General features: G+C 41.7%; 1 protein-coding gene across 1 annotated transcript; it reads left to right on the top strand.

The window, feature by feature from the left end:
- Window positions 1-8,894: 8,894 nt before the first annotated feature.
- On the top strand, window positions 8,895-12,800 carry LOC311372686 (uncharacterized protein). Its single transcript, XM_084489650.1, has 4 exons — window positions 8,895-9,935; window positions 10,034-10,189; window positions 10,605-10,694; window positions 12,369-12,800. The coding sequence occupies exons 1-4, from the start codon at window positions 8,901-8,903 to the stop codon at window positions 12,684-12,686; spliced, it is 1,599 nt and encodes a 532-aa protein (XP_084345776.1). The 5' UTR covers window positions 8,895-8,900; the 3' UTR covers window positions 12,687-12,800.
- The last annotated feature ends 10,960 nt before the right edge of the window (window positions 12,801-23,760 follow it).

Genomic DNA, 23,760 nt, shown 5'->3' with positions numbered 1-23,760 from the left:
CCCCCCGTCTCCCCCTCCTCCCCCCGTCTCCCTCTCCCCCCTCCTCCCCCCGTCTCCCCCTCCTCCCCCCGTCTCCCTCCCCCCCTCCTCCCCCCCGTCTCCCCCTCCTCCCCCCGTCTCCCCCTCCTCCCCCCGTCTCCCTCTCCCCCTCCTCCCCCCGTCTCCCTCTCCCCCTCCTCCCCCCATCTCCCCCTCCTCCCCCCCCGTCTCCCCCTCCCCCCGTCTCCCCCTCCCCCCGTCTCCCTCTCCCCCTCCCCCCCCGTCTCCCTCTCCCCCTCCCCCCGTCTCCCCCTCCCCCCGTCTCCCTCTCCCCCTCCCCCCGTCTCCCTCTCCCCCTCCTCCCCCCTGTCTCCCTCTCCCCCTCCTCCCCCGTCTCCCTCTCCCCCTCCCCCCCGTCTCCCCCTCCCCCCGTCTCCCTCTCCCCCTCCCCCCCGTCTCCCTCTCCCCCTCCTCCTCCTCTCCCTTTGAAATGTATATTAAATACCTACTGATGGTAAATCACATGTTTTTTATGCAACTATATATTTGTAATTTTCAGACATAAACATGTTTGTTCTATGGACTATGATATCATCATTGTTGTCCTAATCAGATTTTATATTTCATTCATAATAACCAAGAGGTCTATGGGATAATGCTGCATGTTGTAAATGACTTTAAACTGAATCTTGATTCCTTTTGTTCTGTTGGGAACCAAACGGCCGCAGAACATGTTCAGTTATTAAAGATACGTGCACACCTGTTTATGATTAGTAAAGTCTGCAGCTTCTATTGTTTCAGTCCTTGTGTTTATTGTGTACATGTAAGGGACCATTTTTCTGTTGTATTTGTTCATGAAGCATAATGATAATAAACAACTCAGTGGATCAACTGAATGTTCTCGTGTGTTCAGCCCATCATCATTCTCCTTTTATTACTAAATAATGTTACATAAGAGCCTTAAGAATAATAATATATTAATAAGAAAAGATAAATAAAACAACAAATGTTTTAGTCTCTCCCCCCCCACCACGGTAACACCCCCCCCCCCCCCCCACCACGGTAACCCCCCCCACCACGGTAACACCCCCCCCCACCACGTTAACACCCCCCCCCCCCCACGGTAACCCCCCCCCACCACGGTAACACCCCCCCACCCACCACAGTAACACCCCCCCACCCACCACGGTAACACCCCCCCCCACCACGGTAACCCCCCCCACCTCACCACGGTAACCCCCCCCCCATCACCCTGAGTGCAGGACCACCTTGGCTGTTCTACCGTCTGCTTAAGGTCGGTAAAGTGTTCTTATGATGCTCCTGCCGCTGTGCAGGCTCTCTTTGGTCATGGTTATAATATTTATATTGTGGAGCCCACGGGTTCATTTAGTAAGTTACGTTTCTTGTTTGTGTCACAGATCTGGTAGTGCGCCATGCAGCCAAGCAGGATCAGCACCTTGGAGAGTTCTATTTATTTTGGTTTTGGAGTGCGGCCTTCACTGAGTCAATGTGTGTGTGTGTGTGTGTGTGTGTGTTCTTCAACTTGAAGTTATTTATTGTCACGTTCAGTAAAAGTTCTTTATTTTTACATTAAGTTCAAATTGTTACGTTAGGCTGTTAGGCTGTCAATAACGCGTCCCGTTATTGTTACGTTAGGCTTTAGTCCGGCGTCAATAATAAATGGTCTTGATCAGAAATAAACCTCCATTCCGTGTGTGTGTGATCTGTCCGTTGCTGAATAAGGTTCTATAGCTGCTTTGGCATGTTGGTGGTCAACATGTCTGTAGTGTAAAACGTTCTAAAACTGGTGTCAAATGTTGCTGGCTGTATTACTACGTAAACCATGAATGTTGCGCATCATTTATTATGACGTCATTATATATACTTTCTCTCAGCAACCCCAACTCAAACTGACTTCCCGCGTCCCTGACAACTGCCTCAATAATCAAGGAAAGAAGAAGAAGACTCCCTTTGTGTGTCTTTGTGTTCCTTCAATATGTGTTGTATACGTTTGGGTGAACACAGATCTCCTCACACTCCTCTTTTCAAAACAAGGGTCCATTTTGTTAGCAGTGACGCGCGTAGGAGGACGGTCTGACGGAGCCTCAGGGGCCGTCTGGCTCCAGGACGCCTACACTGAAAAAAATGATTTTATGGTGTAGTAATATTAATTAGGTTAACTGTCACAATTTTTATTTTGTAATTGTAAGTATCAGTGAGAACTTGAATTATTCAAGTAAAACTATATATGTCATTCATGTAATATATAAACTGTGTGGGAAGAGTAAATTTTATTATGTATTTTCACATAATATTCAAAGGTTTCATAGTCATTGCACATGAACCTAGAAATACCAAGTAAGTTTTAAGTGTCGCGTGTTTTGAATCCGCGCATGCGCCTTGTGACGCGCATACAGGACGCATGCGCTTCGTTGTCCGCCAAAACTCAAGAAGATTACAACGGCGGTCAGGTGTAATGGAGGAATGAGCAGCTAAATTATCTTGAAGGTAAGTCATTCAGGGTTTTTCCTGCATATGTAACGGAGTTAAGATATATTATGATAATATAAAATGTAATATGATCCCATTTGCCATTGTCACACATCACGTATCCCTGTCGATTCATTTTACTATGGTCACTAAACGCAACGTCCCTGTGGACTTGTGTCGTGCACCCCGGGGGTACAGCAGTCGGACCTCGCTGTCCCCTTGGTAAGTGCACAAGTTATCATAGATATATATACTGACTAGACATCGCCTGAGCTTCGCTGTTCAGTGGAACATATACGTCAATGCCGCCGCCATCTTTCCGCGGGGTAACCACCCACCTGAATGAATGAACGTCGATGGGACAGAAGTCCTTTCCCAGTCTAAATCACTCTAAAACGCCTTTAAAAAAAAGAAAAAAAAAAGGAAATCTTCAATCGGGTCGGGTCAAGCGCGTTTGTGCCTTTAATATTGCCTTAAGACAAGGCGTTTTAGAGTGATTTAGACTGAAAGGACCGCTGCCTCATCGACATTCATTCAGGTGGGTGGTTACCCCGCCGGCAAGATGGCGGCATTGTTAACGCATGCTTAGAAGCCGAATGCGATATCTAGTCACTCAGTATATATATCTATGATATATATATATCTATGTTATGAGCTCCACCATCGTTTTTATTAATTATCTTAATTTTATACAAAACGAGTGGTTTATTTTGTGTTTATAAAACGTATAGCTCCCGAACGGTCGAGCACGTTCCACGTGACAGCTCTCTCTCAATGACGTGAATCTAGACCAGCAATGCTTTTTTGAGGAATAGGACAGAATCACAGCAGCAAAAATGCAGGATTTTCTTGATTTAACATATGTGGAAATGGTTCCGATTTTGTATGAAAGATGTGTAATTTTTGAGATCAGAGCGACATGTTAAAATATTTTGACAGCACATATAGATAATATAAATACATTAGTTTGACAGTGGTACAGTTTATTTTGGTTACATGATTCTGTAGTTTTAATGTATTATTTTGTCTTTGTTTTTGTCCTTAAGCCCAAAGCAGCAACTTTCTGCAGTTGACAGTGCTACAGCAAGCTGTAGCACTAGCTGTAACAAGCAAAGGCATCTGGCTATTCAGGTAAAAAAGAAAAAGTCCTTTGCACTTAATAAGTTGTAAGGTTTACCATCATCATAGAACATACATACTATTCCAAATTAAAATGAAGCAGAATATATTTTGAATTTTGAAGTTATGTGTTGCGCTGCATAAAATGTAATGTATACAAAAGTTGAAAGGACTGATGTTATATGTATTCTAGTGATATAAATATAGCCAAAGAAATGCTGCTTCTCCATTATCCCTGGCATTAAAGTAACTTTGAGTATGTTGCATTAATGATTTGATTTCTTTGTATTTAGCAGCCTCCACCGGGAAAGTTCTTCTGCGACAGTATTGGATACGAACGGCTAATGTAAGGTAAATCTATATATATATGTGTGGAAATGGTTCCGATTTTGTATGAAAGATGTGTAATTTTTTAGATCAGAGCGACATGTTAAAATATTTTGACAGCACATATAGATAATATAAATACCTTAGTTTGACAGTGGTACAGTTTATTTTGGTTACATGATTCTGTAGTTTTAATGTATTATTTTGTCTTTGTTTTTGTCCTTAAGCCCAAAGCAGCAACTTTCTGCAGTTGACAGTGCTACAGCAAGCTGTGTCACAAGCAAAGGCATCTGGCTATTCAGGTAAAAAATAAAAAGTCCTTTGCACTTAATAAGTTGTAAGGTTTACCATCATCACAGAACATACTATTCCAAATTAAAATGAAGCAGAATATATTTTGAATTTTGAAGTTGTGTTGCGCTGCATAAAATGTAATGTATACAAAAGTTGAAAGGACTGATGTTATATGTATTCTAGTGATATAAATATAGCCAAAGAAATGCTGCTTCTCCATTATCCCTGGCATTAAAGTAACTTTGAGTATGTTGCATTAATGATTTGATTTCTTTGTATTTAGCAGCCTCCACCGGGAAAGTTCTCCTGCGACAGTATTGGATATGAACGGCTAATGTAAGGTAAATCTATATATATATGTGGAAATGGTTCCGATTTTGTATGAAAGATGTGTAATTTTTTAGAACAGAGCGAAATGTTAAAATATTTTGACAGCACATATAGATAATATAAATACATTAGTTTGACAGTGGTACAGTTTATTTTGGTTACATGATTCTGTAGTTTTAATGTATTATTTTGTCTTTGTTTTTGTCCTTAAGCCCAAAGCAGCAACTTTCTGCAGTTGACAGTGCTACAGCAAGCTGTGTCACAAGCAAAGCCATCTGGCTATTCAGGTAAAAAAGAAAAAGTCCTTTGCACTTAATAAGTTGTAAGGTTTACCATCATCACAGAACATACATACTATTCCAAATTAAAATGAAGCAGAATATATTTTGAATTTTGAAGTTGTGTTGCGCTGCATAAAATGTAATGTATACAAAAGTTGAAAGGACTGATGTTATATGTATTCTAGTGATATAAATATAGCCAAAGAAATGCTGCTTCTCCATTATCCCTGGCATTAAAGTAACTTGGAGTATGTTGCATTAATGATTTGATTTCTTTGTATTTAGCAGCCTCCACCGGGAAAGTTCTCCTGCGACAGTATTGGATACGAACGGCTAATGTAAGGTAAATCTATATATATACTGTATGTGGAAATGGTTCCGATTTTGTATGAAAGATGTGTAATTTTTTAGATCAGAGCGACATGTTAAAATATTTTGACAGCACATATAGATAATATAAATACATTAGTTTGACAGTGGTACAGTTTATTTTGGTTACATGATTCTGTAGTTTTAATGTATTATTTTGTCTTTGTTTTTGTCCTTAAGCCCAAAGCAGCAACTTTCTGCAGTTGACAGTGCTACAGCAAGCTGTGTTACAAGCAAAGCCATCTGGCTATTCAGGTAAAAAAGAAAAAGTGCTTTGCACTTAATAAGTTGTAAGGTTTACCATCATCACAGAACATACATACTATTCCAAATTAAAATGAAGCAGAATATATTTTGAATTTTGAAGTTATGTGTTGCGCTGCATAAAATGTAATGTATACAAAAGTTGAAAGGACTGATGTTATATGTATTCTAGTGATATAAATATAGCCAAAGAAATGCTGCTTCTCCATTATCCCTGGCATTAAAGTAACTTTGAGTATGTTGCATTAATGATTCGATTTCTTTGTATTTTGCAGCCTCCACCGGGAAAGTTCTCCTGCGACAGTATTGGATACGAACGGCTAATGTAAGGTAAATCTAAAACCCTAGGTACCTCTCATTCTTAGTTTTAAGTTGACTTTTATACTGATATGAAAATCTAGTTCAGATGAGGTTTGATTTATTTCTGCCTGTTTTTTCCAGATTCAAAAAAGATGAAATGGTCTTGTAAAACATGTCGATTTGAGGGTGACACACGGACAGAACTGTTGAAACACTACAGACTAAGACATGGAATGGTTAGCCGTGGCCAGACAGTGCCTTGCCTTTATAAGGATTGCCCTTGTTCATTTAAGACGTTCAATGCCCTTAATATTCATTTATCCAGGCAGCACCCTGAGGCAGTGACATCAAAAGATATTCTATCCTTTAGTTGTGTTCTGTGCAGTTCCAGTTGTTTTGATTCAGAAAGGCAATATTTTGAACATCTTGGAAGCCATTTGAGGAGATTTGAAGTAGTTGCATGTGTATTTAAAAACTGCACCTTCAGCTCAAACATATATTCAAGCTTTGCCTCGCACAGACACAGGAAACATTCTTCACATGGACTTGAAGACTTTAAAGATGAAGTATTGAAAAAATACTCGGTTCCAGTTGTTGCTCAGGATGAGCCATTGTTTGACACTGAAGAGGAGGATCCTCAACCTTTGATTGAGGAAGACAAGGATCTATCTCAGATCATAAAAGAGAAGTTTGGCAGCCTTTTTCTTAAGTTAGAGAGCACCTTTAATGTGTCAAACAAGTGCATTGATGAAATTGTTAATGAGCTTCAATTCATATCATGCACAGCATCAGTTCCTGTTATAAGAGAGTTGATTGAGTCTACTCTAAGGATCCATAGCTGTGAGTTGGACACAGCTGTAATCTCTGATTTGGTTAAAATTCTCAGCGAGGCACACCCAATAAGCTCAGCTTTGGCAAGCGATGGTCCCTTCTCAACATTCTACAAGAGAAGACAATTCATGAAGGAACATTTTTCAGTTGTTGAACCAAAAGAGTATATACTCGATGAAAAAGAGGGCAAAACATTCCAGTATGTGCCAATATTGCAATCTCTATCACAGGTTCTGAACAACAAACACAATCAAGAAAAACTATTGGATACTGATAGAAATTTGGCAACAGCCTTACACTACCAATCTTTTCATGATGGATCCAACTTCCAGAAGAATGATTTTTTCTCTGAAGAGGACAGACTTTGTCTGATCCTGTACATTGACGACTTTGAGGTGTGCAATCCTTTGGGAACTTCAAGGAAAAAACACAAAGTCACAGCTGCATATTGGACCTTGGGAAACATTCCAGCACAGTCTCAATCAGCATTAACATCCATTAATTTAGCGGTTTTGTGCAAGGCAGTGGACACAAAGACATTTGGATACCAGAAAGTGTTAGAGCCATTGCTAACAGATCTGAGGACTTTAGAAAGAGATGGATTATTTGTTCCAGGTCTGGGAAAAGTTCTCAAAGGAACTGTTGTGTGTGTGGTAGCAGACAACCTAGGAGCTCACTCAGTTGCAGGCTTTGTTGAAAGCTTTTCTGGTTCTTATGCTTGCCGATTTTGTCTTGCTGAGCGGTCTGAGTATCAGTCAAGAGAGGTGAGATCTCTTTATTTTCAACAGAGAACTGAGGAGCAACATGCAGTACATGTTCAGACTGCTTTGACGAGTCTGAAAAAGTCCCCGTGCTATGGTGTGAAAAACCAATGTGCACTGTCTGAAAAGCTTGAGCACTTTCATGTTACATCTGGGTACCCTCCAGATGTTTTACATGACCTTCTTGAAGGCATCATTCCATTGGAATTGGCATTGTCTTTTGATGTCCTCATCAAGAAGAAGTATTTTTCGCTCATTGAACTAAATGATGTCATCCATCAGTTCCCTTACAAGTGGAGTGATAAGACAAATCGCCCTCATCTTGTCCCTGGCAACTTTTCAAAACGTAAATCTGTGGGAGGCAATGCTCATGAGAATTGGTGCCTACTACGTCTGCTGCCTCTGATGATAGGTTTGAAAGTACCTGAAGATGAGCCGGCATGGCAGATGCTAATGACTTTGAAAAGCATTTTGGAGCTTGTTATGTCACCAAGTCATACAGAGGAAAGCATTTGTTATCTTGACAGTTTAATATCTGAACATCGGTGCAGACTTCTTGAAGCTTTTCCTCAACAGAGGCTCATTCCTAAGCACCATTTTCTTGAGCACTATCCTCAGCTTATCCGAGAATTTGGTCCTGTAGCTGCTCTGTGGACCATGAGATTCGAAGCAAAGCACAGCTTCTTCAAGAGAGTTGTCAGACACACAGGATGTTTCAAGAATATCTTGCTTTCTCTTGCAAACAAGCACCAGCTCATGATTGCAAACCATCTCCACGACTCGAATGCAGTCAAACCATCATTCTTGGTTACAAAAACTACAGAGGTGTCTTTGGATGTTCTGAAGGATGACATTAAAGACGCATTGAAGTGCAGATTTCCAGGTGTCACAAGAGTACATATTGCCAACTCTGTGAACTGTTCAGGGACAACCTATGCTGCTGGAATGGTTGTGTGCCATGGTTGTACTGCTGGGTTGCCAGACTTTGCAGAGGTGCTACAAATTATAATAGTTAATAACAAACCAGGGTTTGTCATTAGACTAAAAATGGCATGGTACAATGAGCACCTTAGAAGTTTTGAGTTGGAGAACACACGCAATGAGAAAGTAATTGAGCAAAAGGATCTTCCAGATTTTTATCCTTTGGCGACATACACTCTGGCAGGAAGACATCTGGTAACCTTGAAGCACCACATTTGCCTCCCTTATTAGTGGTCACAAATGCGGTATGTTTGTTGAAATTCGAGTTTGAACTTTATTTGTCTGGACCCCTATTCTGTATCCATCCACAGATTCATTCACAGGGGTTTTCAAGTCGACAGCCTTAGGTGCTGCACAGATTATTCATCACATCTCATCATATTTGTAACAACCAGCATTTATTTCTGGTCACAAATTAGGACTTTTTTCTGGACTTCAATGAAAAATTGTAGATAATGATCATTTTTTAATGAGTTAACGTCAGCACACTGTATATAGTTGCAACTTCACATCAGAAGGAATGTCTGTAAAGATTAACAAACAATTTTTGTATTTTTAATGCAGCTCTGCCAGGATGGGCACCCCAGCAAAGCTCCGCATAATTTTTGGAGATGACGATATCCGCAAACTGATTCTACCTGCAGGCATACCAAGCAGCCTCACAGACCTTTTTTGTGCCATCAGAGAATATTTTGATATTCCTATGGATTTTAATGTGCTTTACCACGACAGTGATTTCAATGGGCAGTTTTTCACTTTAACCACCATTGGCGATGTGGAGGATAAAGCAACGTTAAAAGTTGTGCCAGTAAAGCCAGTTGTGCTCACTCTCAGTTCAGTGGAAGAAATGGAGTTTGACTCGCCTCCACCACGAGAATCCTCTGATACTATCTCCATCCACTCATCATCATCATCATCAGACACCATCATTCTCTCCTCCGCTGATGAAAGTGGAACTTTACGACGCTCTCAACCGTGGCCAGCCAGATTTGAAATACCAACATTTTCCTTTGACGTAGAACAACATTTGCAGGCTGGAAACCAAGCATTCCTGAAGGATGGTTCCCTGCTCAACCACCCAAGTTTGACAAGCAGTGTACTTGAGAAGCTTGCAGAGGTGGTTTTTGGTTACACGGCATACCCCACAGGGATTCAAATTTTCACAGTGGTCGAAGCCTTAATCGAAAAGTTCCCATGTCTCAGGGAACCAGGATCTTTTAATGGCCTTTATGGGTGGCAGCAGAGGATGAAATGGAAAATGGGGAATTACCGTGCAAAATTGAGAGGCCGTCAACTTGCCTGTCCAGAGCTGGAAGTGAACTCGCTGAAAAGACGGAGCTCAAATGAGACTGGTTCAAGCAAAGGCATAAAAAGGCCCAAGAAAGCAGAGGTAAACTACCTGCCTCCACTGCCAATTGGGGACACGGAAGACACTTTAGAGAAGGAGAGGGTAGACATGTTGCAAGAAATTAAGAAGAAAAACAACGAGAGGGTAATATCTGAGAAAATGGAAAGATCTTTCTCCTTCCGAAGACAGGAAGTTGTAAAGCAGTGCCCCGCCATCCAAGATTTCCGGGAGAAATGGCCTGCTCTTTTCTCTGAAGTTCAGGTAAAACAAGTCTGTGTGTTGCATTTATAAATCCATTAAGAAATAGTGTTTGTGAAAAGAAAAAAAGTAAATAGCATAATCGTACCTCCTTTTTTCAGATCAAGGAGGAATTCAAAAGAATCACAACGGTTCCCTTGGAAAGAACTTTTCTTACTAAGCTGGACTTCTACACTCCAAAAATGCAGGAGATATTCAGCAAAAAGGGCGGAGTAGCTGGGACCAAAATACGACCACTTCTGGATTCACTCAGCCAGGTAAGGCAGGGGTTCCCAAACTTTTTCAGCTCAAGACCGATTACAGAAATGTTATGTTTTGCTGGGACACACACACACACACAGACACAGACAGAGAGGTGGGGAGAGAGGGCAAGAAATGGAGGTAGAGAGAGATGCACCTAAGTTTAACACAGTGAAAAATCATGCTCTTGTCTATTTTAATTTGGAAAATAAATTCACAAAATTGACATTTCACTCTGCTAACTGGCAACTGGTGACCCACTTTGGGTCACCAACCTACAGCAGTTAAGAGTAATGCCCTCTGAGGACCAACCAATGCAGATCCAGGATATCATAGTTTTGTATGAATTTTGATGTTGCTTCTATTGACATGTATAGATTAGTGAATTCATATGGTACTTCCTACACAAGTATCTTCTGTCTGTTAAAACAGCGACACGTTGAAGCGAGACGGGAGGCCATTATTCGCGCCCTGATGGAATTCCTGGGGGAATCTTCAGGGGAACTCTTCAAGGACTACAAGGTAAATTCAAACATTTTCAGATCACAAAGTTCACTTGAGTACATTATATTGAATTCTTAATCACTTCCCCTTTAAATACAACTTGCTTGAACCATCAAATAATTGTCAGAAAATTCAAATTTTTGAAAATGGAGCCTTTATTGGTCCCTTTGAAAAAAATAAAATTTCCCAAATATTTTCCAAATTTGATTTTCAAAAATGCTTCATTTTTTTTGTTTTTTTTCTATCAAACAAAAATGTAATACATATCAAAGCCCATTTCTGCCTATGGAAAAAAGTGATAATGATAAGTGAAAAATGATAATGAGATAAAAAGTCATAATTATTCAGTTCAATTATTTTGGCTCATTTTGTGGTTTACAACTTTTTATTTTGAATGCTGGTTGGCCTGAAAACTGTTTCTGTCCTTCAGGCAAAAACAAACAAATGTTGAGCATTCTTGTGTGATATATCAATATGATAGTCATCACAGAACTAAAATTTTAATCTAAATTGACCAAATTATGTATTTAACCAATCTTTCTATTTAAAAAAAAGAAAAATCTATTTAACCAAGTTTACTTCAATGATAAGAATTGTATATTGCTTGATGACATTTTGTATAATGCATGAAAAGCAAAAAATGAAAATTGACAGAATTATTGGAAAGTATTGGATACATAAGGCTGATCATTGCCTTTTATAACACAATAAAAGAAACAAAATGCATCCTTTCAATAAGTAGTCTTTATTGTAAGTGCATTCTGGTGGTTGTTTCAGTTGGAGATGACGAAAAATATATTTTCATAGATGTAATTCAACTATATGGCCTATTACACAGTGCATGAATGGGAATGCATTCCTAAAAGTCTCTAAATTAACTCAATATCTCATAAGAAATAAATCTAAAATGTCAATGAATTAAATCATATTCCTGACATTTTCTCCTCTCCTTTCTCCTCGTCTCTCCTCTCCTTGATTCTCTCTTCTCTGCTCTCTTCTCCTCTGTCCTCACATCTCCTCTGCTCTCCTCTCCTTGTTTCTCTCTTCTCCTCTGTCCTCTTTCCTCCCCCCTTCTCTCTTCCCCTCTCCTCTGTCCTCTCTTCTTTTCGTGCTACATGCACATCTGTATTATTCAGTGTTTCTAATAATGAGAGACAGGAAATAAAGTTCAGGAATCACTAGAGTTGTGCATAAGGTCCATAAGGCCTGATTTACTACAGGTTGTTTGTGCTTGTAAAAGCGAGTGTAAACTTCAGCTGTTAGGTACTGTGGAAGAAGAATATTTTCAGAATCAGAAAAATTTATTTCAAACTGAATATTCACAAGACACGAAATGTCGCAGCAGACAGTACACACTACTACAACAGTTTGAAAATGGGTTGGATTAAGCAAAGGTTATGTTTCCAGACCCTAACAACACAAATGCATACACAAAAGAGACAAATAACAACATCATCATATAGGATGCACTCTCTAGTTCCCTGCTACCCCCTTACCTGCTCAGTTTCAGTCTCCCCTTTTTTGCATGATTCAAAGACTCAATTTCTAAACTTCCTAAAGTCAGTGAAATTATTTCAAATATTTAGGATCGATAGGTATTGAAATATTGATATTTTTGACACTAGTCTATAACTTGAATAAAAAATTAAGCTGTACTATGCACCTGAACGTGGATTTACATATATTTTACAGGATATCAGCAGAGAGGCAGCTCAAGAGGACCAGGCTGAGCAAGTCCTGAAGATCTGTGTCTTCCACACAAGTGAAGAAGATGAAGGTGCGTCCGACGCTGATGTGTCGATTGTTGTTGAAGGGACTGAGGTACTTGACAACTGTGGAAGTGTTGCAAAGGCCTGTCTCCTGCTGATGGGCATCATTTATGCCATGAACTTGAGTTACCCACCAAAAATGAAGTACACTTTTGAAGTGTTTCAAAAACTTCTTCTAGAGCTTGATGTCCTTAAGCTGTCCCCGAAAATCCTGTCTCTGCGAAACAAGCTTATAGCTTGAGTGCACGTTTGACCCAAGAGTTGTCCTTTCAAACAGGGCACTAAAAGAAAAGAACAAGTTGTTTATGTGGCTATTTGTCTATTTTATTATTTTTCTCTTGTTTTAATTATAATAATTTTTATTTCACCTTGTTGCACTGTATTAACAATTGTGCTGTCTTCGGTTCAAGGAAGGAGGAAGGAAGGAAGGGGGGGGCGAAATATCGCACTTTTTAGTGTCAAGATGCTCTGATTTTTGTAGGATATTCATGATACAGAAACAGACGTTTAGAATCTCAGGGCAAAACACTGTTCTTTAAGTCGAAATGTTCGAATAATAAGCATGTCTTTTAAGATGCACTAAAGGTTCCTGAAGCATGTTAAATGTTTTTTTCGAGAGGTTAAGGTTAAAAAGGATCCAAAAGATAGGCTATGTATGTTCTATGCAAACAGTTCCTGAACTTGTCATTGTGTCTTTAACAAGCCCTAAGATGTTTTGAAAAAAACATCACAAAATTGTGTTTTGGCTTTGTTAAAAGAATAAATAATAATAAAAAAAATCTTCTTAGGGTGAACTATATACCTTGTTGTTTTGCGATGCAAACTTGTAAAATGTTTTATTGAGAAAAATATTTTTCAATTAAAAATAAGTGTTGTTAAATGAACCAGTTGCTTCATTCTTTTTTTTTTTAAGTCATTGTTTCAATAAACAAAAACATTTAGAACAAATTTAGGCAATTTAAACTGCAGATTAAAATTATGTAAAATGTTGTGTAAATGTTACTTAAATATAGTCCATAAATAAAAGTTAGAATAAGTATTTAAAAATTACCTTGAAAAGCAATTGATTTCAGGTGAGATTTTTCAGTTTGAAGCAGTCAGAGTCTAAGTAAAACTTACAAAGAAGGAAAGAGTAAAATTCAATGACTATATGAATAATCATTAGTAAGTTACCTGAGGTTTGCTAGTAAAATAAACTTATATCTGCAAGTAAAGTTTACTTCATGATCACCCTTGTAGAATTTACTACAATTTCTAAGTGCAAAAGCTTTCCTAAATTTTCCCAAGTAAATAACACTTCAAATTTTTTTCAGTGTACGGGTTAGACAGGGGACACCTGGCATCCAACCCACAACCTTTAGAGCAGGCAGTCACACACCCCCCAGACCACTGGACTGTTGTGGTGTCTGTGTGTCTCTGACCTCCACCCCCTCCACCCTCAGGGTCTGTCAGGGCACCCCCAGCCCCGCTGCAGGGGGGCTCTGCTGGGGGCCGTCTACCGGAGCGACCGGCTGGAGGTGGACCTCCTGAACGCTGACATCACCGCGCACACGCACGCCGCCAGCACCCAGAGCAAGGTGCTGGAGGACGGGTGGTCGGTGGGTTATAGACGGTGGTAGGTGGGTTATAGACGGTGGTAGGTGGGTTATAGACGGTGGTAGGTGGGTTATAGACGGTGGTAGGTGGGTTATAGACGGTGGTCGGTGGGTTATAGACGGTGGTAGGTGGGTTATAGACGGTGGTAGGTGGGTTATAGACGGTGGTAGGTGGGTTATAGACGGGTGGTAGGTGGGTTATAGACGGTGGTAGGTGGGTTATAGACGGTGGTAGGTGGGTTATAGACGGTGGTAGGTGGGTTATAGACGGTGGTAGGTGGGTTATAGACGGTGGTAGGTGGGTTATAGACGGTGGTAGGTGGGTTATAGACGGTGGTAGGTGGGTTATAGACGGTGGTAGGTGGGTTATAGACCAGGGACGGATTAAACAAATATTGGCCCCTGTTCACAATATCAAAAAAGGCCCCCCCTCCCCCTGACCACGACGCAAACGCGCACGCGTGTGCACGTGACGTGCGCGTGCAGTCTCTTTGCTGTCACTGTGCAGGCTGGTGCACAATTTCACACAATGAAAATGTAGTACATTATGTCATATATTATAACTCAGGCCCACACAGAAATGAATTCCAGCATCTGTTTTTATTATTAGGCTGTAATGTCCCAGTCCACAGACTAGGAGGAGAGGCAAAGTGCAGACAGTACACTGTAGCGCTGCTTACAGAGGCACAAAATAAAAACAATCAAACCGATAAAACAATAAAATGGACTAAAAGTTACACATTTAACTTAGTGCTGTGCTTTAACAGTCTGAACAGACTAGGCTATGGAGGCAGAGAGAGAGGCATACGCCTAAAACAATAATTAGTTCTGCAGACAGAGTGCACTAGCCTACTGCTTGCAGTCGCATAAAATAAAACGGACGAAACAGTTAAATCCTTAGCCTACAAGCTTTCTTCTGACTTTCTTGGAAGCAAAGTTGTGGATTAGGTCATCAAATTTCAACTCACGGACGAGTTCTGACTCAATTGCCATGAGCGACGGCTGTTTAAGCGCCTCTGTGTTAACTTGGTTTTTTAATTCTCGCCATCTGAGAAAAGGACCGTTCTCCCTCACAATTGCTGACAGGAAGCGTCAAATACAGTCGCAGTGCAATGTGTACATTTGGGTATGTTGACTGCACTCCAGAACTAATGATTGTTTTTAGCAGTTTTGACGGAGGCATGACAAGACCTTGAGTTTCATTTAGAATGAAAGCTCTGAATTAAATCATTTCATCAGCGAATTCTGATGCGTTTAAATCACATGGATAGGTACAATTACATCAGTGTCACATGCAGCGTGAGGAATGAACAGAACCCCAAACAGATCACAAACGTGCTTATACGCCTCGAGTCTGCGCTCAATACAGCTAACCAAGTTATCAATAATCTTTTTATTCTGCGTTTTTTGGCACCACTCTGATTGTACTTGGGCTTCATGTTGTTGTGTGTCAGTTGAGACGCTGACGCTGGCATTTGATTTGAATGTCGGTTACCTGCGTATGACGCGCACCATGCGATGATCATTCAAAGTTGTTGTCATGGCAATGCTTGTTTTTAAAATATTAAAACAATGTAACAGTCACACACTACATTTTCTAAATTACACATACTCTTTATATATAAATTTATAGTAACATTTTTTTTTTTTTTTTTAATCCGAGGGCCCCCATTGGCTCAGGGCCCCTGTGGACGTGCACACTTGGCACAAGCCATGATCCGTCCTTGACCACACCTGATTAAAGATATGTTCATTAATGAGCGGCCCGTGGGTGTACTTTATACGTTGATCATGCCATGAAATTGAACAAAAAAACAAAACCAATGTAATAATTGGAATGACGTAAAAAAGAGCCTACGGTACATTAAGTAAATCTGTGTATTGTTTTTTGTTAACAGGGACCATGTACAGAACAGGTTCTATACCAGGGTTAGCTGAACAGCTCACCTGGTAGGATATAGTTTGTGCAATAAACCAGCAGACCGAGATGGAACTCCCTTCAAACATTGTTTGAAGGACTAGTGCCCCCCCTGGCGGTATAAGGAGGCATTACACTCACTCACCCACCCACAAATATCGATCTTTACAAGGGTAGGTAGACTCTCTGGCCGTGTCCCAATTCAGGGGTTGCATCCTTCGAAGGACGCATTTGAAGACCGCATACGTCACAGCGGCGCGTCAAGTGCCGTCCCATTTCGAAGGCTCCTTCGAATGCGGCCGAGATATGCAGCCTTCGTTTCCCGGATTTGAAGGACGCATCGGATGCATCCTTCACGGCCCAACGTATCCCAACATTCATTGCGCGTTGGATATTTTTTCAGAAATGGCGCGGAGAGAGCGGAAGCAGCAGCTGCAGCGAATACATATTTAATGACAAAACTATGTAAAAACATTTTTTTTTATATAAATGTAAGGTTGGGACCATTTTAAATATGTAACTTTATTGTCAAAGTTTAATTACATTAACGCTAGACATATAACGTTAAACTAATTAACGTTAAGCCAACGTCCTCTCTTCCTCTTCACCCGCCGGCTCCGGCGGTGAATCTTCTCCCACTCCTCCAATAAAAGATAAAACATAACCAATAAAATGATCATTTCTGGCTCCATATATCTCCTCCACTGTCCGGTTTGAACCGCAGCTGTCAGGGTTGCTAGGAGACAGGAGCGGCGCGTGGTCACGCAAGGTAAAGGACGTTAACGGCTGGTTGCGCAATCCGGAAATGCTCCGTAGGCTAGACCGTCCCATTCCACAACGCTCGTTCGGCCTTCGATGCAGCCTTCGCGGTCTACGAAGGTTGCATCCTTCGAAGGACGCATCCTTCGAAGGATGCAACCCCTGAATTGGGACACGGCCTCTCTCTCTCTCTCTCTCTCTCTCTCTCTCTCTCTCTCTCTCTCTCTCTCTCTCTCAATTCCATTCAATTCAAAAAAGCTTTATTGACATGAGAAATATACATTTGCATTGCCAAAGCAGGTGAACAATAAAATAAAAAGGGTTAGAAAATAAAATAAAAAGGTAAAAAGGTCAGGTATATAATATCTAATATAATAATAATAATAATAATAATAAAACAAATACAAAATATATATACATATCAAATAGTATGCTATAAAAGTACTGTAATGACCTCATCTGTGACTTAGGAATGTCCAAAGTACTCGTTCAACATTTATTGTTTCCAACCTGGTCACTGTATGGCCGTAACCAACGCACACCACAACACACACAACCAGCGGTCCATCGGAACACACGCCCACGGCGCGCTGAGCGCTGCATTAACGTCCTGCTAGTTGGTTCATGTAGGTGTTGAACAGGGTCGGACTCAAGCTGCATCCCTGTCTCACACTCTGTGGGAAGAAGTCTGTGTGTTCCTATCTTAACGGCACATGTGTTGTTTGTGTACATGGACTTTATGACGCCGTGAGTTTTTCCTCCAACACCACTTTCTATTCATTTAAACAACAGACCATCATGCCAAATTGAGTCAAAGCCTTTTTTTTTAAAGTCTACAAAGCAGGAGAATAGTTTGCTTTTGTTTTGGTTTGATTTGGTAAGAAGCAGATTTGGTTTTTGCTTATGGCATTATTGTCAGTTAAGGAGTCTGCTATTTATAATCATACATATCATTTTACCGAGGTTGCTGTTGACACAGACCCCTCTGTAGTTTTGAGGGTCAAATTTATCTCCACTTTTGTGGATTGGGCTAATCAGTCCTTGGTTCCAAATATTGGCCAAATAATTGCCAATTGGAATTTGATATCTGTATATTTCATCATTTAATTTAGAATACCATCAACACCACATGCCTTTTTTAGTTTAAGATAACTTTTTTTTTGTTTTTGTTTTTTTGTTAGGGCTGGGCGATAAAACGATAACGATATGTATTGCGATAGACACGTAATCAATATCAATAGAAAATGCGTTCGATAGAAGGTTTCGATAATTTTTTTCCTTGTTGGAAGTTAACGGAGCAAAGAGTCCAGCTCCACTTTGAACCAGAGGTTGCGAAGCAAGGTTGGTTGCGTGAACAAAGGCACGCGTCCTCTGATACCTGCGGAGAGCAACGTACGGAGCGACACGCCGATGGGCCAATCATGTAACGGTATCACGTTTGGCTGTGCCATCTCGCGTGTGTGTTTCATAACAGAAACAGCGTGATGTGAGAAACGAAAGGTTCATGACAGTACTGGACATATCTCCATGTCCCATTTCCCCCTTTGATGGCATTATCATTATTCTGTTTAATGTAGGCATTTTCGTTATAACATGGATAGCAAGCATAACAACAAAATCGCTAATAGGCGCTAATCGCTAGTTAGCGAACATGCTAACTAGCGATCTTTACAGCATGGATGATGGTTCATGACAGTACTGGACATGTCTCCATGTCCCAACAACAATGACATCCATATGTTCCATGTTCCAGGTTGAAGATAAGCTTTAATCCACCTACCAAGTAATGCAATAGTGATCTCATGATCTCGTCTCTTATGTTTACATTTAACACTGCAAATGTTTTTAGAACACTTTTTTGTAGCACATGTTTTTGAGCACTTTATAATTGATAATTGTTAACTTTTCATTGTGATGTTCATTTTCATTCAGACTTATGTTTATCACTTGTGCCACTACAGCGCTTTTGCGTAACTCACCGGCTTTTGCATAACACCCCCCCCGTCAATAATCCTGCCCGACCGCAACCAAACACTCTTCCCCCCCCCCCCCCCTTATCATTAATTAATTAATTAATCTCCTTTATCATTATCAAAACGACGCTACGTGTGGAGTGTGTACCGAACACCATCTCCTGGTACTCAAATGAGTAACTCACTAAAAAAGTTATGTGCACCCCTGATAATAACCGACTGTATAATGAGCGAGAAACAAGTTTGCTATTGTGACCATGTGTCTGACGCTCCGCTGCTCGTTGAATTACTCCACAAAGACTGGTTGAAGCACTCTTTTTTTACACGACGAAAGTTTGATGAGACTGAGCAATTTACATTTTGTGATCGTATAGTGGTATTTTTCTCAACAAAAAGCACATAACAATATTACAGTACAACATAAGACATACCTGCAAAATGGGAAATAATAATGACCAGTCTGTTCCGCTCGAACTACAAAAGAGGAGCCCCACATTAGTGTGCACAGGTCACGTACCTCGTGCTCAAGAACTCCACACCTCACGCAATTCTCATTACAAACCAATAATACAAAAGGATTTGACAAACATTAAGTTCAACAAACATGAAAAAATCAAATGTAGATCAAGTTCAACCATCCTATGCGTAATTTATAATTTATAACTTGATTTATATACAAGCGGACAGACGACGACTTACCACGACGAAAGTTTGATGAGACTGAGCAATTTACATATTGCCCAGCATTACCACAAACTTCCGCCGTGGTCTTTCAAAATAAAATATAAAAAATCCCATGTTTGACAGGAATTTAACATAAAACTGTAAAAACAATAAAACAGTTGTTATTTACACTGTTACATACACCCCCTTTAAATTCTGTTAAACCACAGACAAATCCAGAGCAATATAACAAGAAAATAAATAGGAAAAAAAAAATTGGGGTTGCTCAAAGTGAAACCAAACCACTGATGTGAATTACAGTCGATACAAAATCCTCCCATAGGGAGTGCAAAAGGATTAGGAGGTACCAAGCCCAATACTTTTCACAGACCAGTAGAAGATGCCATGTACACCTTCTCAACATCCCGATCAAGGCAACACACATTGCATACCCAATTAAAAAAACAAAACAACAGAAAAACAATCCACTAGTACAGATGCAGCCCATATAAAACTGGGGGGAAACAAAGAAAGAAAACTCCTGGTCAACTAGAACTTAAACAGTCCATGAAAGAATGCATACACAGGACTTGAACCAGGAAAGGTATGCTCAACCTTTTGTGTTGACATCTCATGGATCAGCTTCTTAGGAGGTCTGACATGTCTCCCATATCTGGTAGTGACTGCACCACCCTGACCTGCATGAACACTGCAGGGTTGCAAACAAATAGCAATATTTTCATCAACATCTTCAATGAAAGTCGAGTGAGACACATCTGACACAGATAAGTGAGAGACACCAGCAGAGACTGGGTCAGATGAGTGGGCTACACTGGTGGGGCCACGGTCAGGTGAGTTGGCCACACTAACGGAAGCTGTGTCAGATGAGTGGACCACACCAACGGGAGCTATGTCAGGTGAGTGGACCACACCAACGGGAGCTATGTCAGGTGAGTGGACCACACCAACGGGAGCTGTGTCAGGTGAGTGGACCACACCAACGGGAGCTATGTCAGGTGAGTGCATTAGCCAGTCCATAGTCTGGTTGTAGCCATCTACATCGTTCATCTCCACAGAGTCTCGACCACTTCCACATTCCACACCCAAATTATCTGAGTCAGCAAGGGAAGCAGGAGTTTCATCCATGGTCAGAAAGTCAACTTGAAGGAGAAGGTTCCGATGCACAACTCTCTCTCTGCCAGTTATGGCATCCTTTATTCTGTACACATTGATCCCAGACCTCACAGACACAACATCATAAGGTGTAGAGTCCCACCGGTCAGCAAGCTTCCTTTTCCCTCTCTCGCCACGGTTAGCCAACAACACTCGATCACCCATAGCTAGTGCAGAACCCTTCACTTTGCGGTTGTACAGCCTGGCATGACGCGCTTGCTCATCAAGGCTGTGCTTCCGAGCAATTTCTGAGGCTTCACTCAAGTCCTGCTTCAACCGTGAGACAAACTCATTATGGCTGATTACTTTGTCATTTCGAACCACATGCTGGAACATGACGTCAATAGGGAGACATGGAACCCGTCCATACATGAGGTAAAATGGAGCAAAGCCAGTCGTCTCATGTACAGTACAGTTGTAGCAAAAGGTTAGAGTCCGCAACACCTGAGGCCATCTGGCTTTTGCAGTTGGGGGAAGAGTTCTCAACATATTCCCCAACGTCCTGTTGAAGCGCTCTGTGACCCCATTACCCATTGGGTGGTAAGGTGTGGTATGTGACTTCTTTACCCCTGCCATCTCCAAAAGTTCTCTCAAGAGCCTACTCTCAAAGTTGGCTCCCTGATCCGAATGAATTCTCTTGGGAAAGCCATACACACAGAAGAAATCATCCCACAATCGGCGGGCTACATGCTTTGCAGTTTGACTGCGACAAGGGAAGGCATGTGCCATTTTGGAGAAGTGGTCGGTTATGACCAAGACATCAACAGTTTTTTTGTCACTCAGTTCAGCTGTCCAGAAGTCAATGCACACCAGTTCCATTGGTTCAGACGTGTGAATGGATTCAAGGGGTGCACGGGCTGCAGGTTCAAGGGTTTTGCCAACAATACATCGTTCACATCGTCGTACATGGTTCACTATGTCTGTTTCCATGCCAGTCCAGAAAAACCTCTCTCTGGCGAGGGAGAGGGTTCGTGCACGGCCCTGATGACCAGCATTGTCGTGAAGGCCAAGGAGAATCTGATGTTTAAGGCCATCTGGCACAATGAACTGGGACAGCTTTTTGTTCAGTCGGTTGTCTTTTCTCACCCTGTACAGAATCCCATTTTGTACTTTCAGCTTTCTCCAATGTCTGAGGAGCTTACCAACGCAGGCAGGTTCAGCTGCAGCCTCACGTCTGGTAGCTTTTCTTTTACGCTGCACATAGAACAGGACTCTGCTTATTGTTGGGTCTTGCTCCTGCAGGCTCAAAAACTGGCTCTGAGAGATAACAGTGGAAGGGTCTTCGTCAGGCAGCTGCGGCAATGGTAAATTAGCACTGAGACGACCACAACCACGGTGAGCGCTCAGTGCAGCTGACACCTCGTCTGAGCTGAATGAACTTCCCTCAGTCTGAGGGTCATGCACGTCATTAAGGTCTGATGACTCTGACCTTGCACCACGAACCACCTGACAGTTGTTTGTCAGCCGAAAAGCATCCTGCACTGTGCCTCTGACAACGCCATTGACTTCGTCCAATAATGCGATGTAAGGCTCTTTCAGCAAGCGGTGACCAACACATGACTGAACGAATGGCTCACGGCTCAAAGCGTCTGCAACAGTGTTCTGAACTCCTGGAACATACTTCAGATCGAAATTGAACGCTGCCAGCTTGGCTACCCACCTCTGTTCACATGCATCTAAGCGTGGCTTTGTCAGAATGTAGGACAGGGGATTGTTATCCGTCCAGGCGGTGAAATGTTTTGCCTTAAGCCAATGACTGAACTTGTCACATACAGCCCATTTCAGCGCCAGGAATTCCAGTCTGTGTGCGGGATAGTTCATTTGAGAACGGGTCAACGTCTTGCTGGCAAAGGCAACAGGCCTTGCAATTGTCTCACCAGGTGCCACTTGTGACAAGACTGCCCCAATGCCATCAAAAGAAGCATCGACAGCAAGAATGAAAGGTTGGTCAAAGTTAGGGTGAGCCAAGGTGACACCATGAGTAAGTTCATCTTTCAGGATTCTGAATGATTCCTTACATGCAGCAGTCCAGTCACTTGGTGTCATAGCTAGTGGGGCAGAGGGCTTTCTCTTGAACTTAGCTCTTTTCTTGGCCTGAGATTGAACTTGACGTCCAGAAATGAGCCTGAAAAGAGGTTTGGCTTTTGCTGAGCAGTCAGCAATGAAATGCTGGTAATAAAAAACCATGCCAAGAAAAGACCTGATCTTTTTCCAGGAAGGCGTAACACCATCACTTTCCATCAACTCTGACTCTCCTACATCAGCAATAGTCTTGACCTTGTCAGGGTCTGTTTTCACCCCATCTGCACAGATAATGTGCCCCAGAAACCTAACTGAGCTCTTCAGGAGATGACATTTCTTTGGAGCCAGCTTAAGTTTGTGAGTTTTCAGACGGGAGAACACCATCTCCAGACGTTCAAGGGCCAGCTGTTCACTGGGAGCGAAAACCATGAGGTCATCCAAGTAACAGAGCAAGCTGCTGAAGTTTTCATCCCCAAAGATCGATAACATCATCCGCATGAAGGTTGCGGGACTGTTGGATAGACCTTGGGGCATCCTATTGTACTCATGGAGGCCAAAGGGAGAGGAAAAGGCTGTGTACTTCTTGTGTGCCTCATGAAGTGGCACATTGTAGAATCCAGAAGTCAAGTCCATAGTAGAAAAGAAGACATTCCCTCCAAGTGCAGCAAGAGTATCTGCTTGGTGAGGCAGTGGGTGTGCATCTTTCACAGTCTTTGCATTGAGCCATCTGAAATCAGTACAAATGCGCAGACTCCCATCCTTTTTCCACACCAAGACCAGTGGTGAGGCGTACTCACTGTGTGACTTCCGGATGATGCCTCTTTCCTCCATTTCATTCAGTGCGGTTCTCAACTTCTCGTACTGTGTTGGTGGGACTCGGCGGTAAGGTAGGCGAAACGGCCTCTCGTCCACAAGGTGGATTTTGTGGACGAAGTCCATAGCCTCCCCACAGTCCATCTTATCCCTTGAGAAGATCGACTCATACTTCACGACAAGCTGCAAAAGTTTATCTTTCCACTGATCAGACACCTCACAGCTATCTAAGTCTAAGTCCTGTAGTCCCAAGTCGTTTAAAATCTCTTTCCTCTGCTGAGGGGACTTTGTCACCACAGAGCCCTGTGTGACATCTTGAATATTGACAGAAACCTTTTCAGGTGAAGGCAGTTCCTCAACTGCGACACATGGGAAGACGTCTGCAATCTTGCAGTTTCT

This window comes from Micromesistius poutassou, assembly GCF_964030765.1.
Source record: "Micromesistius poutassou genome assembly, contig: SCAFFOLD_2551, whole genome shotgun sequence".
Classification (NCBI taxonomy): domain Eukaryota; kingdom Metazoa; phylum Chordata; class Actinopteri; order Gadiformes; family Gadidae; genus Micromesistius; species Micromesistius poutassou.
This window is presented reverse-complemented; position numbering and strand designations above follow the sequence as displayed.